This window comes from Metarhizium acridum, assembly GCF_019434415.1.
Source record: "Metarhizium acridum strain ARSEF 324 chromosome Unknown scaffold_421, whole genome shotgun sequence".
NCBI classification, from domain to species: domain Eukaryota; kingdom Fungi; phylum Ascomycota; class Sordariomycetes; order Hypocreales; family Clavicipitaceae; genus Metarhizium; species Metarhizium acridum.
This window is the reverse complement of record NW_027094035.1, coordinates 318,089-340,642: the sequence shown is the minus strand read 5'-3', so window position 1 is coordinate 340,642 and position 22,554 is coordinate 318,089. Positions and strand designations below refer to the sequence as shown.

Genomic DNA, 22,554 nt, shown 5'->3' with positions numbered 1-22,554 from the left:
AGTTATAAGATATTAAAAAAAGGTTATTTTTAATAATTATTTATACTTACTCTTAATATTCTATTTTTAAATCATTTAATAATAAATGTAAAGTAGTTAAATTTATATTAAATTGAGTTTTAACCGTTTTAATATTAAATCTAGGGTCTAATATAGTAGTAAATAAATAAGGCTTCTAAAAACTATAATTACTATTAATATTTTTTAGAAAATAGTAATTTAATTTCTTTAAACCTGTATTTAAAGCTAAAATAAAAGCTCTAGCTAACGAATTATAAGCGTTTTTCTATAAATAAGTTAGAATAGTTATTATTTAAATTATTTTAATATAAGAAGTTTAAAAGCATAAGAAACTTACGTTTTTAAGCTAACTTTCTTAATCTTTTAATATATTTTTAAGAAGAAAGTATATCTTAAAGATATAAAAAGATACTAAGCTTATAGTATTATAAGCCTAGCTTTATAATTTCTTTATAGGCTTATTAAAAACCTTTAAAATGCTTAATAAAGTCTTTAAATTAAGCTATTCTTGCGTTATTAAATTAGTATCTTTAAAAGCTACTATATTTGTAACGTTTTATAATAATATAATAGCTTTTTTAAGTATAATAGTCGTATTTATTATTCTAAAAGTTAAATTCTATCTTATTACGTTTATTAAGTTAAGTAAAAATAATTAATAATAATTATTAATAGTTTTAAATAGATTTTTAAGGTCTTAATAATAGAAATAAAAGCTATTAAATATATTATATAACTTACCTAATAGTATTTTTATAATATTATTATTTTTAGCTATAAAGCCCTTAGATTTAGCTTCTTTTAAAGCTTTAATCTATTAAGAATAAAGTTATTAGTTATTTTTAAGAAGAATTACTATTTTTTTAACTTTTCTAATAATTTCTATATTATAATTAGCTTAAAATATATATAAATATAATAAAAAAAACTTAAAATACTTAAAAGTAAATTAGAAAATTATTTTTATTTTTTAAAAGATAATTAATTAAATTCTTCTATTAAAAAGTATAAAAGCTTACTATTTTTGTATTTTTTAATATTTTTAAATGTTATTAATTTAGTAATAAACGTAAATATAATATCTTTAATAATAATATTTAAAATATAAGCTATATAATAAATATTAAAAGGTTTTAGGTTTTTTTCCGTATAAAAGTTTAAAAAAGAGGTAAGAAAAGTGTTATTATTAGAGCTATTATCTCTAGTAAAACTATAATTTAAAATAAGTTAATAAAATATCATAAAATAACCTTATAATTAACTTACCTTAATATTTTTTTTAGTTTTATATTATATTCTAATAATAATTAATTAAAATAAAGATTAATAGAACTTCTAGTATGAGTATTAGGTAAATATTTAAATCCTAAATATAATTAGTTTAAAAAGTTAAATAATAATATAATATTATATAATAAAAATAAGAAAAATAATAAACTAATTAATTAAATAGTATTTTAAATTAAATTTAAAGTTTAGCTAATTAGCTATAACTCTTAAATAAGATTTAGAATTAATAGAAGTTTAAATATTAAGTTAAATAAATATATAACCTAATTTATTAACTTAATTTTAAATTATATTAATTATATTCTTCTTTATTTTTAAATATAAAGTATCTATATAAGAAAGTATATTTTAATAGTAAAAAAAGCTAGTATCCTAACTAAAATAAGTTAATATTATTAAATATATAATATAATATTCTTAAATATATAATATAATATTATAAACTTACTTATTATAATAGCTTATTAACTTTTTAAAGCTTTTACTAGTAATAGTAGTAAAAGATAGGTTATTTTAAAGCATAAACTTGATAGCTAGTATAAGAGTAGTATCCTTAGAAAATTCACTAATAATAGTATTATTTCTAGGTCTTTTATTACCTCTTTTACTGCTAGATATACTAGATTAAGCTAATATTTCGGATAATAAAGGTGATTTCGTATTAATAGGCACTATATATTAATAAATTAGTAATTAATATCTTTAAAGTATTATAATATAATATTAATATTATATTAATATATTAAAAGAATAGTTTAAAGATAATAAGTTAATAACTTATATGTTAATTTAGAATTTTCTTTATTTTTTAAGGTTATAATAGAAGAATGTTTTTTTTTATAATGTGTAATACTATTAGAAGACTAAAAACGCTTTACTTTACTATAAAAAGTAAATAAATAATCTTATTAAGTGTAAAAACAATAAATAAGTCTTTCTTTATTAAAATTAATCTCTAATAATCGAAAATTAAAGAGATTATATTAAAAGATATATGATTTTAAATTAAATTAATAGCTCTCATTATTTTTAGGGTTATTTTAATATTAATTTAGCGTTAAAAGACTTGTAATAGAGTTATTATTCGTAGATAAATTAGGTTTAGAATTAAAGGGATTTTTAGCTATTTTTAATGATAAATAAGATAGGGTTTTAAGATAAAAAAAGTAGTTATTATATACCCTAAAAGTAGGGTTATTTAGTGAAAAAGAAAGTTTTATTAAAAGTAAGATATTAGTTAAGTTATAGGTGTTTAAGTGTTAGTATAAAAAAAGAGAATTCTAAACTTTAAAGAGAAATAATATAATTAATATATAGAGTTTAAATATAATGAAAGATATTATAAAAACCTTAAATTTCAGGCATTTTTTTAATGCTTAACTTACTCCTAAAACGTGTATATTCGTATAGAAATCGGTGAAAAATTTACAAGATAAAATACAATTATTATAAAATAGTAGAATATACCGGTGTAATTATAATGTATAAAGGGCTTTCTATTATGTTACGTTAAGGCGTTTTTTCACTTAAAATATACATATATATACTATAAGAAGTATTTATATTTTTAAACTTTAAGTTAATATAACTTTAGAAATATTAATCGTATAAAGATACACTTAATATATAAAGATAAAGCTTTTTAAGAGCTATTAATTAGTTTTACTTTTATTTATTTTAGTCTATTATTAGTAAAGATATTCTAGTTTATAGAATGTAGCGTTTTTCTTAAAGCGAGGTAACTTAAATACTCTACTTTCTTTACACTATTAAATACCGCATATAATATCTCTATAATTATTAATCAAAAATAAATAAAAGTATTATTTTTAAATAGCTGAGATTATAAGCTTTTAAATAATACTAATTTTATAATACAATTCGTTTTTTTCATAGAGTTATAATAGATTAAATATATAGTATAATAAAATTTATAGAATTTATTTTTAATGTATATATATATATATATATTATAATATATATAAGTATATGTAAATATTTTATAATTATAAAATATATGAATAGATATAAAAAAGGCTAAAGATTTTTTTAATATATAATTTATATATAGTTTATATTATATTAATAAAAATATTTAAAATATAAAGTATAATAAATAATTTAAATTAATAATAAATAAAGGAAAAATAAAAAAATATATATTATTAAGAATATATTATTATATAATTATCTTATATTATATATATATATTTATTTATTATTTAATATTATTTTTAAAATAATTAATATATAATATATATTTTTTAGTTTTTTATATATAATATAAGTAAAAAAAAATTATTTAAAAAATATTTACTTAATTTATATAATATAACGTCTTTATAAAGCTTAAAAAAACCCTTATTCTTTTATTTATTTTATATAAAAGGTTATATAATATTTTATATTTATTTTATTTTTAAAGTGAAATATTTTATTAATACGTAAACTTTTAAGTATAATTTTTATATTATTATAATAAGAAAAAAGCCTATTATTATTATATATTTTTTAAAATTTATTATTAAATATCCTAATAATACATTTTTAGGTATTTTATTTATATATTATATTATATTATATTATAATATAATATAATATAATATAATATAGTATAGTAAAAATACAAAAAATATAATATATTTAGAGGTTTAATTATAATAAGTATACTCTTACTTTAAAAAGATTTTATTTTAATTTTATTTCATTTTATTTAATTAGCCTTTAAGTAAAAAACTTAACTTTTAAAGGTAATATAAGCTTTTATTAATAAATAAAATAAAACGTAGATTTTTATAAAATACTTAAATAATTATTTTATTTACTAATAGTACTCTTATTAAATATTAGTATTATTTTTTAGCTAATTCTTTTATTTTAAATATAATTAAGATTAAAGATTAATACTTAGCTTTTATAATTATATTAGCTTTTAAGTTATATTTAAATATTTAAATACTATAAGCTTTAATATTCCTAAGAGCTTCCCTTAAATTATCTTATATTTTTAAGCTATTATTATAAATAATATACCTATAAACTTTAAATTTAATAAGTATTTTATTTAAAAACTTTCTTATTATTAATACGTTTACTTTATAAATTAATTTTAATTTAACTTAATTAATAAAGTTATACTTAGCTTTAAGTAAATAATTAAAACTATAATTAAATAATAAATATTAAGTGTTAATATATATTTTACTTATAAGGTTTTTAAAGGCTATTAGTATTAATATCTCTTATAATTATTATAGTATAAATTACTAGTAAGTCTTATAGTATACTATTATTTCTTTAACTATATTTTATATTATTTACTATTAATACTATTACCTAGCTACTTAATAGATTATCTTAATACTTTTATAGCTTATAGTTTTATAAATCTTTTTAATTATTAATTATTAATAGTTTACTTTATTAATTATTAATATTAGTCTCTTTATTATTTTAGTTAATCTCTTTTAAAGCTAGCTATTTTTTATAAAGAATTACTTAGCTTTTATTCTTAACTTTTTATACTTATTATTCTTAAGATTAATTAATCTTTTTAAAGTTAAGAGAAATTTTATAATTTAAAGGTATTTTAATAAGTAATCTTTATACTCTTTTAACTTAAATACTAATACGTTTAAATAAAGGTTAATAAAATTCTTTATATTCCCTTTAACTTTTTAATTTATTTAATTTAATAGGCTAAGCCCTTTTCTTAAGAGTTTATTTATAATTCTATTAATTACTTTAAGAATATATTTAATTATAAAGTTAAATAATAAGATATAATTAATTTATTTAATAATTAATAAGCTTAATATATTATTAATTACTTTATTAATTTAATAAACTAGAACTTAAAAGTTAATCTTTAAAATAAAGTAAATATTATATAAATAAATTTTAAGCCTTCTTAAAGTATAAATAATAGCTTTATACTCTTATTTTATAGTATTATACTTCTTTTTAGGTTTTATTTATATTTCGCTTTTATACCTTATTAAATAGTATTTCCCTTTAATAATTTATAATAAAATATATTCTTATCTTATATTATTAGTATTAATTATTAATATAATCTCTTTATAGTTCTTTAAGAGATTAAGTATTATAAGAATAAAAGCTTTTATTATTATATCTTTTAAGGTTTTTATTATTATTTATTAAGCTTTATTTTATTTTTATTTTATATTCTTTTTTAATAGTTTAATAATTAAGCTTATTATTTAAGTGTATTCTTTAATTTATACCTTATAATAATTTATTAGCCTTTAAAAGAACCTTATATTCTTTTAATCTTTACACGTTTTATATTTTAAAATCTTAAGTATTCTCGCTTTAATAAGCTTTTATTTATATATTCTATAAATGAATTCTATTATAATAGCTATTTAATAATAGAACTTTAATTTTTATACTAATATAATATAATTTATTAGCTTAAAGTTTATAAGTACTTTATTAATATTAATTAAATATTTTAACATAAATTTTCTTACTTTTAATAGCGTCTTTTTATTATTATAGGTAATAATAAATTCTTTAATTATTATATTATTTATAAAAGAAGCGTATATATCTAGTATAAGGTTATATAAAATTCTTTTTATAATTCTTAAAAATTAAGCTATTAAGTTTATAGCTTCTTATAATAATATATATAATTATAATAAACCTATTAACGTAAAAATTATAATTATATTTTTACTTTCTTTTATAAGAGCTATTTAATTATAGCTTAAAAGTAAGTTTATAATAAAAAGAATCTTATATATATTAAATCTTTTATTAAATTTATTTACTTTTAATAAAATATAAGTATCTTATATTATAATCTTATTATAATTAATTATTAAGAGAATAAAGTATACTTCTTTATTCTTTTTTCTTATTAAAAAGTAAAAGTTTTAATATAACTTATAGCTTTCTTTTAAATACTTATACTTTATCTTTTTCTTTAATAATTTAATTAATTTAACTTAAAGTTTAAATAATATAAGAATTAGTTTTACTCTTTATACTTTATATTTAATTATCTTAATAACTTAAGAGAGTATAATAATAAAATTTACTTTATTATAATAAAATAAGTTTTACGTAAAAGTTAATTTATAGTTTTTAAGAATAATCTTAAAAATATAAGCTTTCTTTAATTATAAGAAGTTTTTAATACCTTTAAGTACTTAATTAATATCTTTTAACTTACTTTAAATTCTCTTAATTATTTAAAGAATCTTCTTATAATATATTTTAAGTTTTTATTATCTTTTTTAACTTAATCTTTAACTTATTTTTATTTCTTAGTTTTTTAATTATAATTATCTTTTAAAGTTAATTTATTTAATAGAATATTATCTTTAAATTATACTTTATTAGCTTTTCTCTTATATATAATATTTACTTAAAAATTAATTACTTATACCTTTTAAAGCTTTTTTATTATTACCTTTATTTACTTACTTTATTTTTAATATACTTTTTTTATTATTAAGGCTAGTATTTTCTTCTTTTTCTTAATAAATAAAGAAATAAACTCTTCTTTAAGTTCTTCTTTTAATAGCTTATAAAATTTATTATAAGTATTAACTTTTTTATTAAAGGTTAAAAATATATAAATAACTCTCTTTTCTCTTTTCTTTAATATCTTCTTTAATATTATTATATTATTTCTTTTATTATAAATTCTTATCTTTTTAATCTTTTTAATTAAGTTATTAATTAAATTTTTAATAATATTAAGTTTATAATTATAATAATTAACCTATATATTTACGTATATAAAACTATAAAATATATTTAATAGTTTAATTTTACTTTTATAAAGTTTTAAATTTAAGAATAAGTTTACCTTATTATTTATAGTTTATATAATAATATTAATTACTTATAAATTAATTAATATAAACCCTTTTTCGTATATCTTAGGTTTATTTTAACTATTAAAAGCTAAGTAATTTAACGTGTTTTTAATATATTTAGCTATTATTAGGTTTATTTTAGCTTATATTATAGCTATTTAATTACTATTTAGCACTTATTTTAACTTATTTAGCTTACTTAAATTAAATAAAGCTAATATCTTATAATATATTTCTTATATTTAATATAATATACGTAGCGTTTAATTATATTTAATTCTATTTAATACCTTAATATTAGGTAAATAATAGTTTTTTACTTATATATTCTCTTACCTTTTTAATATCTTTTAATTATTAAAATTAAATAATTTAAAAAATTTTAGTATTTTTATTATAAATAAGTAAGTTTTTAATTATATTTTACTAGCTATATTTAATACTTCTTATATAATTAATTCTATTACTTAAAATATAATACATATAATATTAAATTTATATTAAATAAGTAACTCTTTACTTTTTTTATTATAATTAAATAATACTTAAGTAAGTTTTATAAATAATATACTTAAAATTAATAAAATATAAATAATATTTAATATAATATATAAATAAATTAAAGTTTATATATTTTTAAGATAAAGATAGGTTTTTACCTTTTTATATATATATATAATTTTATTAAAGAATAAGATTATAAATATATTCTTTATAAGCGTATATATCTTTAAATTTACTTAAAGAGTAAACTTTATATTAATAATATTTTCTTATAAGCTATTATTTATTAAGATATATATAAGAGATACTCTCTTATAATTAAGTTACACTTATAAGTATAATAACTCTTACGTATACCTAAAAATCCCTTTAAGCTATAAAATTAAGTTTACTTAAAAGTTAATTTAATAATTAATTAATTTAAGTATATTTTAAAGCCTTTTTATAAGTAATACTTAAAGTTTTACGTTTACGCTTATTAAAGGTATATTATTTTCTTTATTTAAGGTTCTTATTACATTTTAATTATTTTTAATATAACTCTTTATAATTAATATTATATTAAATATTAAAATTACTTAATTTTACCTTAAAGTATTTTTATTTATAAATTTAATAGATTTCTTTAAAAGAGTTATTAATTTTTTATTATATTACTAAATATTATTAATATTATTAACGTAATTATTAATTTTATTTTTTATTAAAGTTATAAGGCTTAAAAGTAATTAATATAAGTCTTTTAATAAAACGTTAATTTTCTTAAAAAGCATTTCTTTATATAATTATATTATAATTCTTTTAATTAAATAATTTCCCTTTAATTATATTATTTACGCTTACTTATTAGCTTTATCTTTAATAAGTTTAATTATTTTTAGCTTAACTTTATTATTTTAAGCTATAATCTTACTCTTTTTATTCTTATTCTTAGTATTATTTTAATTATTTTTAAGCTTTACTTACTTATATATATTTATATTTATTAAAAGATTAACTTTAAATTTAAAATTATAAGCTTAAGCGCTTTTTATTATATATATTTTAAATATTATAATTATTATAATAAATAAGAGTTTAATTAAAGGTAAATTATAAGAATTACTCTTTTTTAACGCTTACTTAAATATATTAATTTACTTTAACTTCTTTTATAGTATTTTAATCTCTTTTTATAGCGTATTTTATTTCTTTTTTTATTTCTTTAATAAAATATCTTTAAAGTATTTTACTTAATTTAAGTATATATAAACGTATACATTTAAAAATAATTTAATTTAAAGTATAATAAGCCTTTTTATATAGCTTTTAATAATAAAAAACTAAAATAAAAGTTATAATAATATTATATATTCTTATACTTTAATATTAATTATAAAAACGCGCGTATTTACGTTATATTAAATAAAGCTAAGCACTTAATTATACTTTAAGTAAGGGTATTTATTAAGGAAATATCTTATATTATTATAATAATAGTATTAAATCTTTTAATATTCTTTTATATAAATATAATTAATTTTAAAGTAATTATTAATACTATTATTATTTAATTTTTTATTCTTAAATTAAATATAATTAAATTAAATTTATTTTTAATTACTTTAATTAAGCTTATTACTTTCTTAAGGTAAGTTCTTTTATTATTACTTAAGTTATTCTTTTAAGTTAATTTATCTTTTAATTTACTTAATTAACGTAATTTTTATCTCTTTAAGTTACTTTATAATTTTATTTATTTAATTAAAAGAAAAACTAATAATAAAGCTAAATTCTTTACTCTCTTTTTAATTTTTATTTACTTCTTTAATTATAAACTTATTTTAATATAAGCTTTACTTCTTATAATTATTTAAGTTACTTTTAAGAATACCTTTTATTAATTTATAAATAGTCTTTAAGGTATACTTTTAATCTTAAAGTAAGTATTTTAATTCTAATATAATTAAGTTATAATTTATAAGTTTAAGCTTAACTTATATATACTTATTTAACTTACTTTAAAGTATAATATACTTCTTTAAAATAATTTTACTTTATAAATATTCTTTTTTATTTATAAAGCTTATAATTAAATAATTAAGTAAAGCTTTATATAAAGTATTTAATTAAAAAATAAACTTTATTTACGTAAAAGATTTAGCTTTACTTTATAAGCTTTAATAAAGGTATAATTAATAAAGAGTCTTAAAAATCTCTCTTAAATATTAAATATTAAGACTTTTTAACTTATTTATTATAATCTTTATTTAATTTTAATTAATTATATTATATTATAAGAGAAGTTTCTTTTTAACTTTATTTTAATTATTAGTAATTATAAGGGTTTTAATACACGTTCTTTTAAAAAAAGTGATATTACGTTTTAATATTTTTATTTACTTTTTCTTTAAAATAATTAAGGTAATTATTTTTTTCTTAAATTTCTTTAAGAAGTTAAAGATATTCTCTTTATTAAAGGGTTTAACTTTAAAGGCTTTTTAAAATATAATTAAAATTTCTTATTTACTTAAGGCTTCTTTAAGAATTTTAATAAATCTCTTAAAGTTAAAGCTTATATTAATAAATAAAGTAAGGTTTTATTAGCTTATAGCTTTAAATAAGTTTTTATTATAAGTTATAATAAAATTAATTAATCTTAAAACGTTTAACTTTTTTATTATAAGCTCTTTTTTCTTTAAGTTAAATTCTTAAAGAGAGTATTATTAATAAAAATATGAGTTCTTCTTAATAACTTCTTATTAATTAATAGTAAATAAATTAATAAAATCTTTTCTTTTAAATTCTTTTCAATTATTTAATTAATTATATTTAAGAAATATTTATATTAGTTTATTTAACCTAAGAATAACCTTTTATATTTCTTTTAAAGATAGTTTTATTATAAAGATAATTTTATAAGCTAAAATAATAAACGTTATAGCGTTATTTCTTATAATTAGCTGTAAGATTATAATTACTAGGGATATTATAACAAATATTATATTCTTTTAATTAATTAATTAATTCTTTCCCTTTTTAATTCTTTTTTAATTAATTTAAGCTATTTTAATAGAAGTTTTCTTTTTAATTATAAGTCTATTAATATTTAAAGGGTAAGTATATTCTTATTTTAATTAAAGACCTTTAAAATAACTCTTTCTTTTTAGCTTAATTATAATAATCTTTATCTTATTATAATTTCTCTTTACTTAATTAAATAATTTAAATTATCTTTATAATTTACTTATAATTTCTTTCTTAATTTTAGTTTATTTTATTATAATTATAATTCTTTTATATTCTCTTAAACGTAAATATTATTAGGCCTTTATACCTATTTAAATTCGTTTTTATAGTAGCTAAAAAGTACCTTTTATAAGAGATTAAATAATTCTTTTTTAATAGAAATATTACTTAGGTAAAACTATTATTTTTATTAGCTTAAACGTAATATATATATATATATTAATAACTTTATACGTAATATTATAATTTAATTACTTTTTAATTCTTATAACTTACTTTTTAAAGCTAATAAGATTCTTAAATAAGTAATAAATTAATTTAAATAGAGTAATTAAATGCTTTTAAAATACTTATAGTTTTAATTATACGTATTATAAGCTATAATCTATTATAAGTATAAATAAGTAATTAAATAACTTAAATAATTTAATTATATAGCGTAAGCTTATATAAGGTTAATTAAATAACTTAAAAAAATATTAATAAAAGATCTTATAAACTTAATTATAAAGGTAAAAACTTATTAAATTAAAGACTTATATATATACTTATTCTCTTATATTAATAACGTAGCTATAATTAAATATACTATTTAACTTCCTTTAACTTATAAGCGTAAATACCGCTATATAGTAGCTAGGTAATAATATTAATAACGAATAATATAAAATATAATTAAAGAAATAATAGTGTATTATAAGACTTACTAGTAATTTACACTATAATAGCTATAAGAGATATTAATATTAATAGCCTTTAAAAACCCTATAAGTAAAATATATATTAACACTTAATATTTATTATTTAATTATAGTTTTAATTATTTACTTAAAGCTAAGTATAACTTTATTAATTAAGTTAAAGTAAAATTAATTTATAAAGTAAACGTATTAATAATAAGAAAGTTTTTAAATAAAATACTTATTAAATTTAAAGTTTATAGGTATATTATTTATAATAATAGCTTAAAAATATAAGATAATTTAAGGGAAGCTTTTAAGAATATTAAAGCTTATAGAATTTAAATATTTAAATATAACTTAAAAGCTAATATAATTATAAAAGTTAAGTATTAATCTTTAACCTTAATTATATTTAAAATAAGAGAATTAATTAAAAAATAATACTAATATTTAATAAGAGTATTATTAATAAATAAAATAATTATTTAAGTATTTTATAAGAAATTTACGTTTTATTTTACTTATAAATAAAAGCTTATATTACCTTTAAAAGTTAAGTTTTCCACTTAAAGGCTAATTAAATAAAATAAAATTAAATTAAAATAAAATCTCTTTAAAGTAAGGGTATACTTATTATAATAAAAAGTAAAAGATATTATAAAAGCTAGGAAAAAGGTATATAAGTTTAAAAGAAAACTAATTAAATAAATTAACCGCTTATAAGCTAGGTTAATTAAGAGAAATAAAGATTAATTAAATTTAAATAATCTTATTCTTATTTATAACGTTTAAAGAAGTATTAATATATTTATAATTAAAAAACTTATTATAAGATAAAATAACTTATTTAAAATTATTAGTTATATTATTATTTTAAGAGCTTATTAAATTAAAATATTAAATAAAATTATATTAAGTAAAATAATCTTAAATAATTATTTAAAGAAGTTTACGCTTAATAAAAATAATTAATAGTTTTTTATAATAAATAATTAACTATTAAGAGAATAAAAAGAGATAAACTTAAATACTATAAAAAGTAATAAGAAGATTAAAAGACTTTACTTAAGTTAATTTACCTATAATATAAGTAATTAAATAATTAAGATTAAAGATAAGGTTAACTTAATTAAGAATTAAGTAAAGAAGCTTAAAAATAAGAAGATAAAGATTACACTTTTACTTAAATAATATTTATAATAATATCTTAAAATTAAATTACTTTTTATTATAGCTAAAAAAAGAGATAAGTTTATTTTAATAAATATATTAATTAATTAAAGCTAAGAATACTTATTTTAAAGATAAAACTATTATTCTTAATTATTTTATTTTAAGAAAAAAGCTATAATTAAAGTAAAAGATAAAAGCTAAAAGAAGAAAGATTAATAAATATATTAATAATATTTAAGTACTCTTAAAAAGTAAGAAAACGTTAATTAAAAAAGAAATAAACGCTTAAAATAAGAGATAGAAGATAATACTTATATTAAATATAAGTAAATTAATAAAAGAATTATTAAAATAGCTTAAAAACCTAAGAATTTACCTTTATTTTAACTTATATAAATTAATATTAAGAATTATAAAAGTTTAATAAGAAATATATAATTTTACTTTAAAAATTATATAATTATTATATAAGACTTATATAAGTATAACTTTAATATAAGCGGTTTTAATTCTTTATAATTAAATAAAGCCTAAGAATATTAGGTTTTAGCTTAAAAATAAAAGCTATTTTATTATTATTTATAACTAATAATATTAACTATTAATAGACTTAATTATTTAATAATTAACCTTAATTATAAGTATTTAAAGCTAAGATAATTAAGAGTATAAAGAGATTAAATAATCTAGTATATTATAAGAATAATTATAAGTTAAGAAGATAATTATTAAATTAATCTATTATATTAATTATAAAGAGAGAAGTAAATAAGCCCTATTACCTTAAAATAAAACTTCTTATTAAAAAGCCTAATATTACTTAAATCTCTTATAAATTATAACTAATAAGAGATATTATAAAGTAAATTAAATAAGCTAAGAGAAGTAAAAGGTATTAATATTAAGAAAAGATAATATAAGCACTTAAAAGAGAGATAAAAGTTAATAAAATAAAATATAAATTAATTAATTATATAAAGTAAAGCTTAAGTATTAGTAAAATATAGCTTATTTTACTTATACCTTAAATTTAACGTTTTTCTTTATTTTCTTATTAAGTTTCTTAATTATCTTATAAGTAATAGCTTTAATAAGTCTCTTATTATTATAAGAATAAGAGTAATTAATTATAATATATAAAGTATTCTTTAAAGTAATATAAGAAAAGATATTTAAATTAATATATACCTTAATAATTAAAAATAAGTAATTCTTTTTAAGAAAAAGCTTAAATAAAAAACTATAATTAAAATTATAAGGCTTATAAGCTAAGTATAAATATTATTTATAAAAAGTAATATAAAAGTTATTTTAAATGTAATTATTATAAGACTTATATAAATATATTTTAAAGAATATATAATTATAAAAAGAAGTTATAATATATTCTTTAAATATAATAATAGTTTTCTTAAAAAAGTTAAAGTAATTAAAGTATAAAATATAATTTAATCTCTTATATAATAAAATAAGTAAAGTATAAATACACTTAAGATAATTAATTATAATTAAGAGAAATTAATTATTAAAATAAGCTATTTTAATTAAAATAAGAATTATATTATAAGGCTAATAATAAAGTATTTTTTAATATAAAAGATTATTATCTTTAAGTTTATTAAAAATAAACTAATAAAAATAATTAAAGAGCTTTATTTTACTTTAATAATTAGCTTTATTTAAGAAAATACTCTTTAAAGGCTTTATATAAATAGTTATCTTAATATATATAAAAGTATTACCTTATTTAAGGTTATATTTATTATAAAATTAAAAGTAAAAGGCGTATTTAAGTTAAAGAAAATTAATATATACTAAAAAGAAACCTTAATTAAATAAAGAAAAGTAAAGTACTTAATAAATAATAAGAGAATTAACTTAAAACTTATTATTATAATCTTATTAAATTTTAATAATAATAAAGAATATAAATTTATCTTTAAGAATTATCTTTAAGATAATTAAAATAATATTTAAAAGATTCTTATAAATATAATAAACTTAATTACTTATAATTAAATAATTAAGAGATAAAAAAGAGAGATATTAAAAGAAAAGAGTTATAAAAGAGAAAAACTAATAATTAAGTAATATTAAGTAAAAAACTATATAATAATTTATTATAAAGTTTAAATAAAGTACTTAAAGCTATAATATTATATATTATAAATATAAAAAGTACTTTTTATATCTTTTAAGTATTTAATCTTTTTACCTTTTATATATATTAATATCTTTTCTTCTCTTTAATATAATATAACTCTTATATCTTTTCTTTTTAAAGCTTTATAACTCTTAATATTATTATTATTAAGAGTATTATAAAGCTTTTTTACTTATTATTTTATATAATATTAGGTTTAAGCTATTAAAAATTAAATCTTTTAGCTTACTTATTATTTAAGTTTTACTTATAAGATATAAGAAATCTTATAAGAAAATATTTAAGTATTAATTAAATTAAGAATTTAAGCTCTTTAAGCGTTTTTTATTAAGAAAGATATCTTTAAAGAAATTAAACTTATAAAGTATTTAATTATAACCGCTTAAATATTAGCTTAAGCTAATATTATTAAATTAAAAAAGAATTAAATATACTTATTTTTAAAAACTAAGAACGTAATTATTATTATATATAAAAGAATACACTTTATATATACTAATAAGTTTTATATAAAAAGAGAGAAATCGCTTATTAAGTAAAATCTTATTAACCTTTATCTCTTTTAATTATTATTATATTAACCTTAAAAGTAATAAAATTATAAGCGTAAAATTTATAAGAACTTAAAAATCTTTAATAAGTATCATAAAGAACTATTACTTATATTTATAATAATATTTAAAGAGTTATAAAATAATTACTTAATAAAAATTCATAAATTTATAATTAAAAGTTATATTAAGAAAGAGTTAAACTATTAATTAAATTAATTTAAATTAATAATAATAGATTATATTATAAGAAGAGAAATTAAAAAGATTCTTAACGTTATATTACACTTATTTATTATATAAGTTAAGTAACTTATTAAGTAAAAATTATATAAATTAATTAATAATAAGATTAAAAGACTTAATAATACTTTAATAAATATTATATATAACGTTTAATATAATTTATAAGATATTTATATATACTAAAAGAAAATATAATTTTTAATAAGATTTATATACTTTTTAAGCTATTAAATATACTTTATATTTAATTATAAGCGTAAGATATTATACGTATTTAACTCTCTTATAAGAGGTAAAAATTAACGTTTTAAGTAATTTATTAAAGAATAATAATAAGTACTTTAATTATTAAATTACTCTTATAAGTTTAATTATATTCTAGTATTATATATATTATAAATTAAGAATTAAAAATATAATTACGTATACTTAATATTTTTAATTAATTACTTTAAAGAACTTATAAGCTATTACTTAAATAAAATAATAAGAAAAATAATTAAATTAAAGAATATTTATATTTAAGAAATAATAGCACTTAAAGAGAAAACCTTAATTAAAAGTAATTATAAGTTATATTTAAGAGATTAATTATATTTATTAAAGAAAAGCTATATTATAAATAATAAAAGAGTAAATAAAGTCTTATAAATTCTATAAGATATAGCTATAAATAAGCTTAAAGTATACCTTAAAGTAATAAGAGAGAAAGATAATAACCTTAGATTCTTAGGTTAAAGTCTTTATAAAAGTAAAGGTAAGTTATATATACTTATAATAAAGAAAAATACTATTATATTAATTAAAAGCTTTATTTTAAAAAACACTTATATTAGCTAATAAAGATATAATTATTTAAAATTAATTAAATAAACTATAGCTAATAAGAATATAATTATATTTAAGATATAATATTATATAAAAAGAACGTAGCTTAAAATTTTAAGGGAATATTTAATTACTTATAATAACCTATAATAATTAATTATTAAGTATAAGATTAATATAATTATTAAATACTTTAATGTTATAAGAGATTAAATAAATAAGAAAGTTATTAACCTTATAAAAGTTTTAAGAAAGATTAAAAAGAATATTATTATATTAAACTTAAAAAAATTACTTTAATAATAAAGTTTTAATAACTTTAATTAAGAGAGTAATAATAAAGAGAATAATATTTAAGGTCTTATAACTTTAAAGCCTTTAAAATTAATATTAAAGAAACTAATAAATTAACTTTTATTTAATATTAATTTATTTCTCTCTTTATTATTATCTTATAAAAGTTTTATTAAAGAAAAGAAAATAATAATATTAAATTAACTTTTAATTATTAAATAACTCTTTAATTACTTAAAAGACCTTAAAGAAATTAAAAAGATTAAGAAAAAAGTAAAAATTAATATTATATTATTAATTATAAAAAGTAAATACTTTAATTATAAAGAAAATATTTAAGAGGTAATTTTAAATATAATAACCTTTAATTAAAGTAAAGCTCTTATAAATTAAGTAAAGTATTATTACCTCTCTTTAACTTAAAAGATTATATATAATATAATAAACCTTTTATAAGAGTACGTATAAGAATAACTAATATATAATAAATTACTTATAAATATAAGCTTTATAAACTTAATTTCAAAAGAATTAATATAAAAAGAGTTTTAATATAATATTATTAAATATTATTAATTATTTTAAGAGATAATTATTAAATTTATAAAACGTTACTTTATAAAAGCCTTTAAAAGACTAAAACGTTTTAATATTATAAAGAAAAAAGAAGAGAAAATTCAAGCTAATAATATTAAAGACTTTAAAGTTAAGTAAAAAGATAAGAGAGCTAAAATTATAATTAAATAATTAGTTTATAAATTAAGGGATTATATAATAAATTTACTTAATTATTATCACTTATTATTAACTTATAAAAGTAATAAGCTTTACTTATTTAAAAAGAATTTATATAATAGTATTTATACTTATAAGTTAAAGAAAGTTAAATAACATATTTAATTATAATTACGTTATTAATATAAGAGAATAAGTATATATATAAGTCTTTAATTTAATAAGTTTTACCTTTATAATTAGTTTTATAAGGTCTTTTATTAATGTTTTATTAAGTCTTTTAATTAATCTTATATAAGCTTATATTATATAATTAAATTACTTACGTTATTTAATTACTTATTTACACTTATAAAAGGCTATAACCTATAATACGTATAATTAGAATTACTAGTATATTAAAAGCATTTAATTACTCTATTTAAATTAATTTATTACTTATTTAAGAACCTTATTATTCTTAAGAAGTAAGTTACAGGAATTAAAAAGTAACTAGATCGTAATACCACAGTATAGAGTCACAGGTGTGTGTGTATATCGCGTTTAGGCTAATAAATTATATTTTATTATTAACCGAAATCTAGATAATAAGACTAGCTATTAACTAGCTAGGCTATATAGCAGGCTTCTAATAAGCCTAGCACTAAAAACCCTTAAATTTTAAGGGGTTATAGGATCTAACTTTCTAGGTTATAAGCTCTAATATCTCGTATTATAATTTATAGCTAGTATTATAGGTAATATTATAGCTCGTATTATAGGGAATTATAGAGTATTATCTCTTATATTATAAGAAGTTATAAGGTATTATACAACTAAAATACAATTAAAATAACCTTATAAAACTAATTAAATAAAGCTAAATATACGAAAAACTAGATATCTAGTATTTCTAATATTCTAGTTATATATAGAGGTAAAGTTCTCGTTTAAATCGTTTTAAAGATTAAGCTTAAATACACTCTTTTATTCGCCTTTTATTATATACCCTACCTAGCTCTTTATATCTTAAAATAAAAAGTAAGTAAAGTGGGGCGAATTTTTAATTGCTTATAACTTTTTAACATAATAAATTATAATAATAAAAGTAGAGCATTTTAATAAGCTAATTTAGCTCTTTTTAACTATGTAAAAATATCTCTTATAAGCCTTATAATTAGCCTTATAATTCTAAGTTAGAAAATAAGAGTCTTTTTTACTTAAAATATATTTATAGGTATTTTAGTCTTATAATATAATGTATTTAAATATAATACATGAAAATATAATATAATATAAAATATAATACAAAATACAGTTGTATTTACTATATTCGTAAGAGCTCTGCTCCTATGCACGGCGATATTATCATGCGCCTTACGACTAAATTCTTCCTCCTAACTTACTAACCTAATCGTGCACTTTTCTTAGTGATCCTAATACAAAACCACTTTACAACGTCCCCTCTAGCTTTATAGGTTACTTTTATAAAAAAATTTATATTTAGTGCCTAAAATAGATAAGATCAGGTCACTAATGTCAAGAAGTCCGCAGACTTTTGCCAGCATATGTGCTATTTACATTTAGATAGGGGCAAGAGGCTCGCCGTCCCTAATCTTGCGGGCACCATACTTCTCCAGACGGATAGCCTGAATAGCAATGAAGCCGCTCGTGTCCTTAACACATTATCAGCTTCGGTTCACGTCTAAAAGCTCTTTTTTAAAAAGCTACTTACCATTGGGGAAAAGCCCTCGAGTGTATCCATGGACGACTCAGTCTCGGAGTAAAGGTTAGAGGTGTCGCTGGAGCGTCCGACAACGAATGCGCTGCCTTTATAGGCAACCATATTGACCTTGCCCTCGACGTGCCTCTGGCTGAAGATGATGGAGTTATGGAGAAACTCTCGCTCTGGGCTGAAGTACATGCCATTGTAGAGACAGGCGGTCCAGTTTGAGGTGACCATCTGGTCACGGATGGCACGGACCTTGGAGTCCATGACAAGGCCCTCGAGATCTCGGTGGGCGGTGCGCAGGATCGTCAAGCCGGGAGTGTCGTAACAGCCACGGCTCTTGAGACCAATGAACCTTGATTCGACAATGTCGACACGACCAACTCCATTAGCTCGGCCAATTTCGTTAGCGGCCTTGAAGATGTCCAGTGAGCCAGTGACGGCCTTGTCACCGACCTCAAGCTTGATTGGGATGCCCTTCTCGAAGTGGACAGTGAACCTGGTTGGCTCGTCAGGAGCCTTCATGGGATCTTTCGAAGTCAGCTCCCACATCACGGAACTGATTCAAGACTGAACGAACTTACCCACCGTCATTGTCCACATGTCGGCTGGCGGCTCGAGCTCGGGTTGCTCGAGTAGACCTGCCTCGTAAGAGCAACTATTTTCAGATAGAAGATTAGCAACGATTCTATGTCCGGCCGGGAGAAGGAGGTCAAATGGAAGCATTATAGCGTGGCAGAAGCAAGTATCAAGTCGTGTACACACTGTACAGTCCTGTCCGCGTGATGTACGAGGTTGTATAGCACCTAAAGAAAGCACTTGCTGCGTGCTTCTACCACTTCTGCCACTTCTGGAGGAGTTCCTGATATTCCCTCCCCTTATAGGTATCCCGTCGAGACCGAAGCGCTCTTGGTACTTATAGATCATTGCGAGTTGCTGTGTACTTATGAACTGACAGTAGTGGCCAGTCAAAACAGCTGAAGTTAGGGTACCTCATTTTGTACGGCGGTCGCTTGCAACGACGCATAACACCGAGTGAACTTGAAGGTCTCGATGGGATGAAGTAGAGGGCTTTTGCTCACTGGATAAGGTTGGCATCCATCGAAAACGGCTTCTGCTTAGTCGACGTCACAGGAACGCCCTTTGATTCAGCAAAGTCCAAGAGTGCTTGACGCCCGCTGTCTGTACGTTAGTATCTCTGAGAGAGAGGGGGGGGGGGGGGGGGGGGGGGGGGGGGGGGGGGCAGGGGTACGGACGCGAATCGCTCGCAAAACTCCGGTATGCGCCACGGGATGATTGTCTTTGTCTTCTGATCGAGGGCCCTCCATGCCAACTCGAATCTGACCTGGCTTAAAGAGGGTGAGTATGTGACATTTATATCCGGACACCTAAACGTACTCATTCTAAGCAAGTTAGCATCCAGAACATGATATACAGAGAGGGAAGAGCGTACCCCTTTACCTGTGCCTGTGTAGGTAGGAGAGACGGCAGTCAGTATGGCACGACAGTAAGCAGATCCTGAAAGGCGACGTCGATTGCTTACATCCATGACTCAAGAATTCACAGTTATACTGCTTAGCCACTTTCATCATCGCCCTCGCGATGACAGGCCTGGCCAACGACGTCCCCAAGAGGTAAGCGTCTTCGTATATCGCGTTGCCTAATAGCGTGGGATGTTAGCATAGCTGTGGATGGAAGTTGTGCACTTCGCACGGGGGATCGGCCGAGCGCACATTGCACCGCTGGCCAAACAAGTTCCTCCACTAGCTCCTGCTGAAGATCCTGGATGATCATGCGTTCGGCACCGATCTTCTCGGCCTTCGCTTTGACTGCGTCGTAGTCCTCATTTTGTCCCTGCCATGATGTTAGCACAGGGATATAAGCAAATGAAGCCGCTATGAGTAGCGAGCTGGCCCTGAGAATAACAGTCCATCTCTTTCTATCCTCCGGGTCACCTCTCTTTGTATCCTCCCCATGAACAGGGCACGGGCCAGGATGCGAGAGACAGCTTGTGCTTCCAGGTGCAGTGCTTGTCTTCCAAGCGGAGGAGCAAATGTCGAGGAACGGCCTGTACGTACAACATCTGCTAGGAACGCCTTGTCTCAGTCAGCTCAGCGTAGGTACATCGTCTGGGTTGGACGTACAACAACAGTATAGCCCTTCTCAATGAGCCAGGCCAGGATAACAGAAGTATCCAAACCTGGAATTTACATTAGCATGGTCATCGTGCTCATGCAGCACTGTTCGTGTAGAAAAACGCACCGCCAGAGTATGCCCTAATTCACGGAAATCGCCAAGTCAGCCTAACAGCGCTTAGAAAGCAAAAGTGGTTCTGTTCAACTCACAGACAAACGCGCTTGGCAGCCATTGTGATAGTTGATTGAAGGGGAAAGGTAAGTAGGAAGCGAATCAAGTTGATGACTCTCAGTGTAAAGCTTTCCCCGCCATATGAGATCTACAAGATGTCTCTTGTGGGGACACTAGGCTTGTTGTGGCAAGACGTCTGATAAGGGTTGCGACCCTAGCCCCACAGTAAGTTACTCTCAGTAATGTCACGGGTCATATCACACGTCTAATCACGTGACCTAGGCACAACATTCACTGGATACAAGCACAGAGGGCATTCACAGGCGCTGCCAAGTGAAGGGATACATTCACGACTAGTGAACGCAGAGGTCACGGCTATATAAGCTGGTGGTTCTCCCTACCTGTATTTACTTTCCTTTTCTCCTTAGTTTTAGTTATTCACTGAAATCCACTATTTGCTACAGCGCAGCATACCTGTCCCATTTGGTGATCGTCACAGTAATTAGTAGTCTACGGAGTTAAGGTGGTTAGACTTGGGTGTAGTGGATCAAGCGTCCAGTTGTGACGCCATCCTGAGCAGAATAACTTTACAGAAGGCTCCTTAACGCGTGAGTCATGCTGTAATTGACCCCCTGTCTTTGAGTACCTACCGTAGGTAGACCTGTGGTAGTTAACTGCCGCGGTTCTGAGCGCGTGCTCTTTTTTGGGGGTCAAACCTCCCAAGACTTCAACGCCGGGATGGGAAAAGTCCAAGCTTCGACTCGTCCACGTCAGAGCCGCAAGAAACGGAGGCATAACTAAAAGCCGATTCTTGCTCCCCAAATCGACGAGTGGCATTGGGTCCGTTTCCGCCGTCGCGGTAGAGCAAGACATTGACACCATGGGCCACCTGGCTTCCAATTCCGAGGGCAACGACTCCCATGCTGATGAGGTCGACGGCGACGGCGACGGGTCTCGGGAAGACGAC

General features: G+C 20.0%; 1 protein-coding gene across 2 annotated transcripts; it reads right to left on the bottom strand.

Moving 5' to 3' along the window:
• Window positions 1-19,052: 19,052 nt before the first annotated feature.
• On the bottom strand, window positions 19,053-21,671 carry J3458_017295 (uncharacterized protein). 2 transcript variants are annotated; one of them, XM_066121099.1, is made up of 13 exons: window positions 21,626-21,671; window positions 21,543-21,556; window positions 21,425-21,480; window positions 21,359-21,376; window positions 21,014-21,134; window positions 20,824-20,940; window positions 20,734-20,747; window positions 20,679-20,683; window positions 20,537-20,629; window positions 20,363-20,458; window positions 19,865-19,938; window positions 19,287-19,810; window positions 19,053-19,227 (listed from the first exon to the last, which is right to left on the bottom strand). In XM_066121099.1, the coding sequence occupies exons 1-13, from the start codon at window positions 21,646-21,648 to the stop codon at window positions 19,135-19,137; spliced, it is 1,248 nt and encodes a 415-aa protein (XP_065973924.1). In that variant the 5' UTR covers window positions 21,649-21,671; the 3' UTR covers window positions 19,053-19,134. The 2 variants fall into 2 exon arrangements, with proteins under 2 accessions (XP_065973924.1, XP_065973925.1); XM_066121100.1 differs by lacking the exons at window positions 20,824-20,940; window positions 21,014-21,134; window positions 21,359-21,376; ... (1 more) ...; window positions 21,543-21,556; window positions 21,626-21,671 and having other exon boundaries at window positions 19,865-20,458; window positions 20,537-20,683.
• Between the last annotated feature and the right edge of the window lie 883 nt (window positions 21,672-22,554).

Bases quoted from the DNA above. Each gene is read 5' to 3' on its own strand.
- J3458_017295 (XM_066121099.1), bottom strand. From the start codon at position 21,648: ATGGCTGCCAAGCGCGTTTGTCT. The intron at 20,941-21,013 runs GTGCGCTCGGCC...CCACGCTATTAG, and splicing joins TGTTTGGCCAGCGGTGCAAT to GCAACGCGATATACGAAGAC. The intron at 20,459-20,536 runs GTCCGTACCCCT...ACGTACAGACAG, and splicing joins GAGTTTTGCGAGCGATTCGC to CGGGCGTCAAGCACTCTTGG.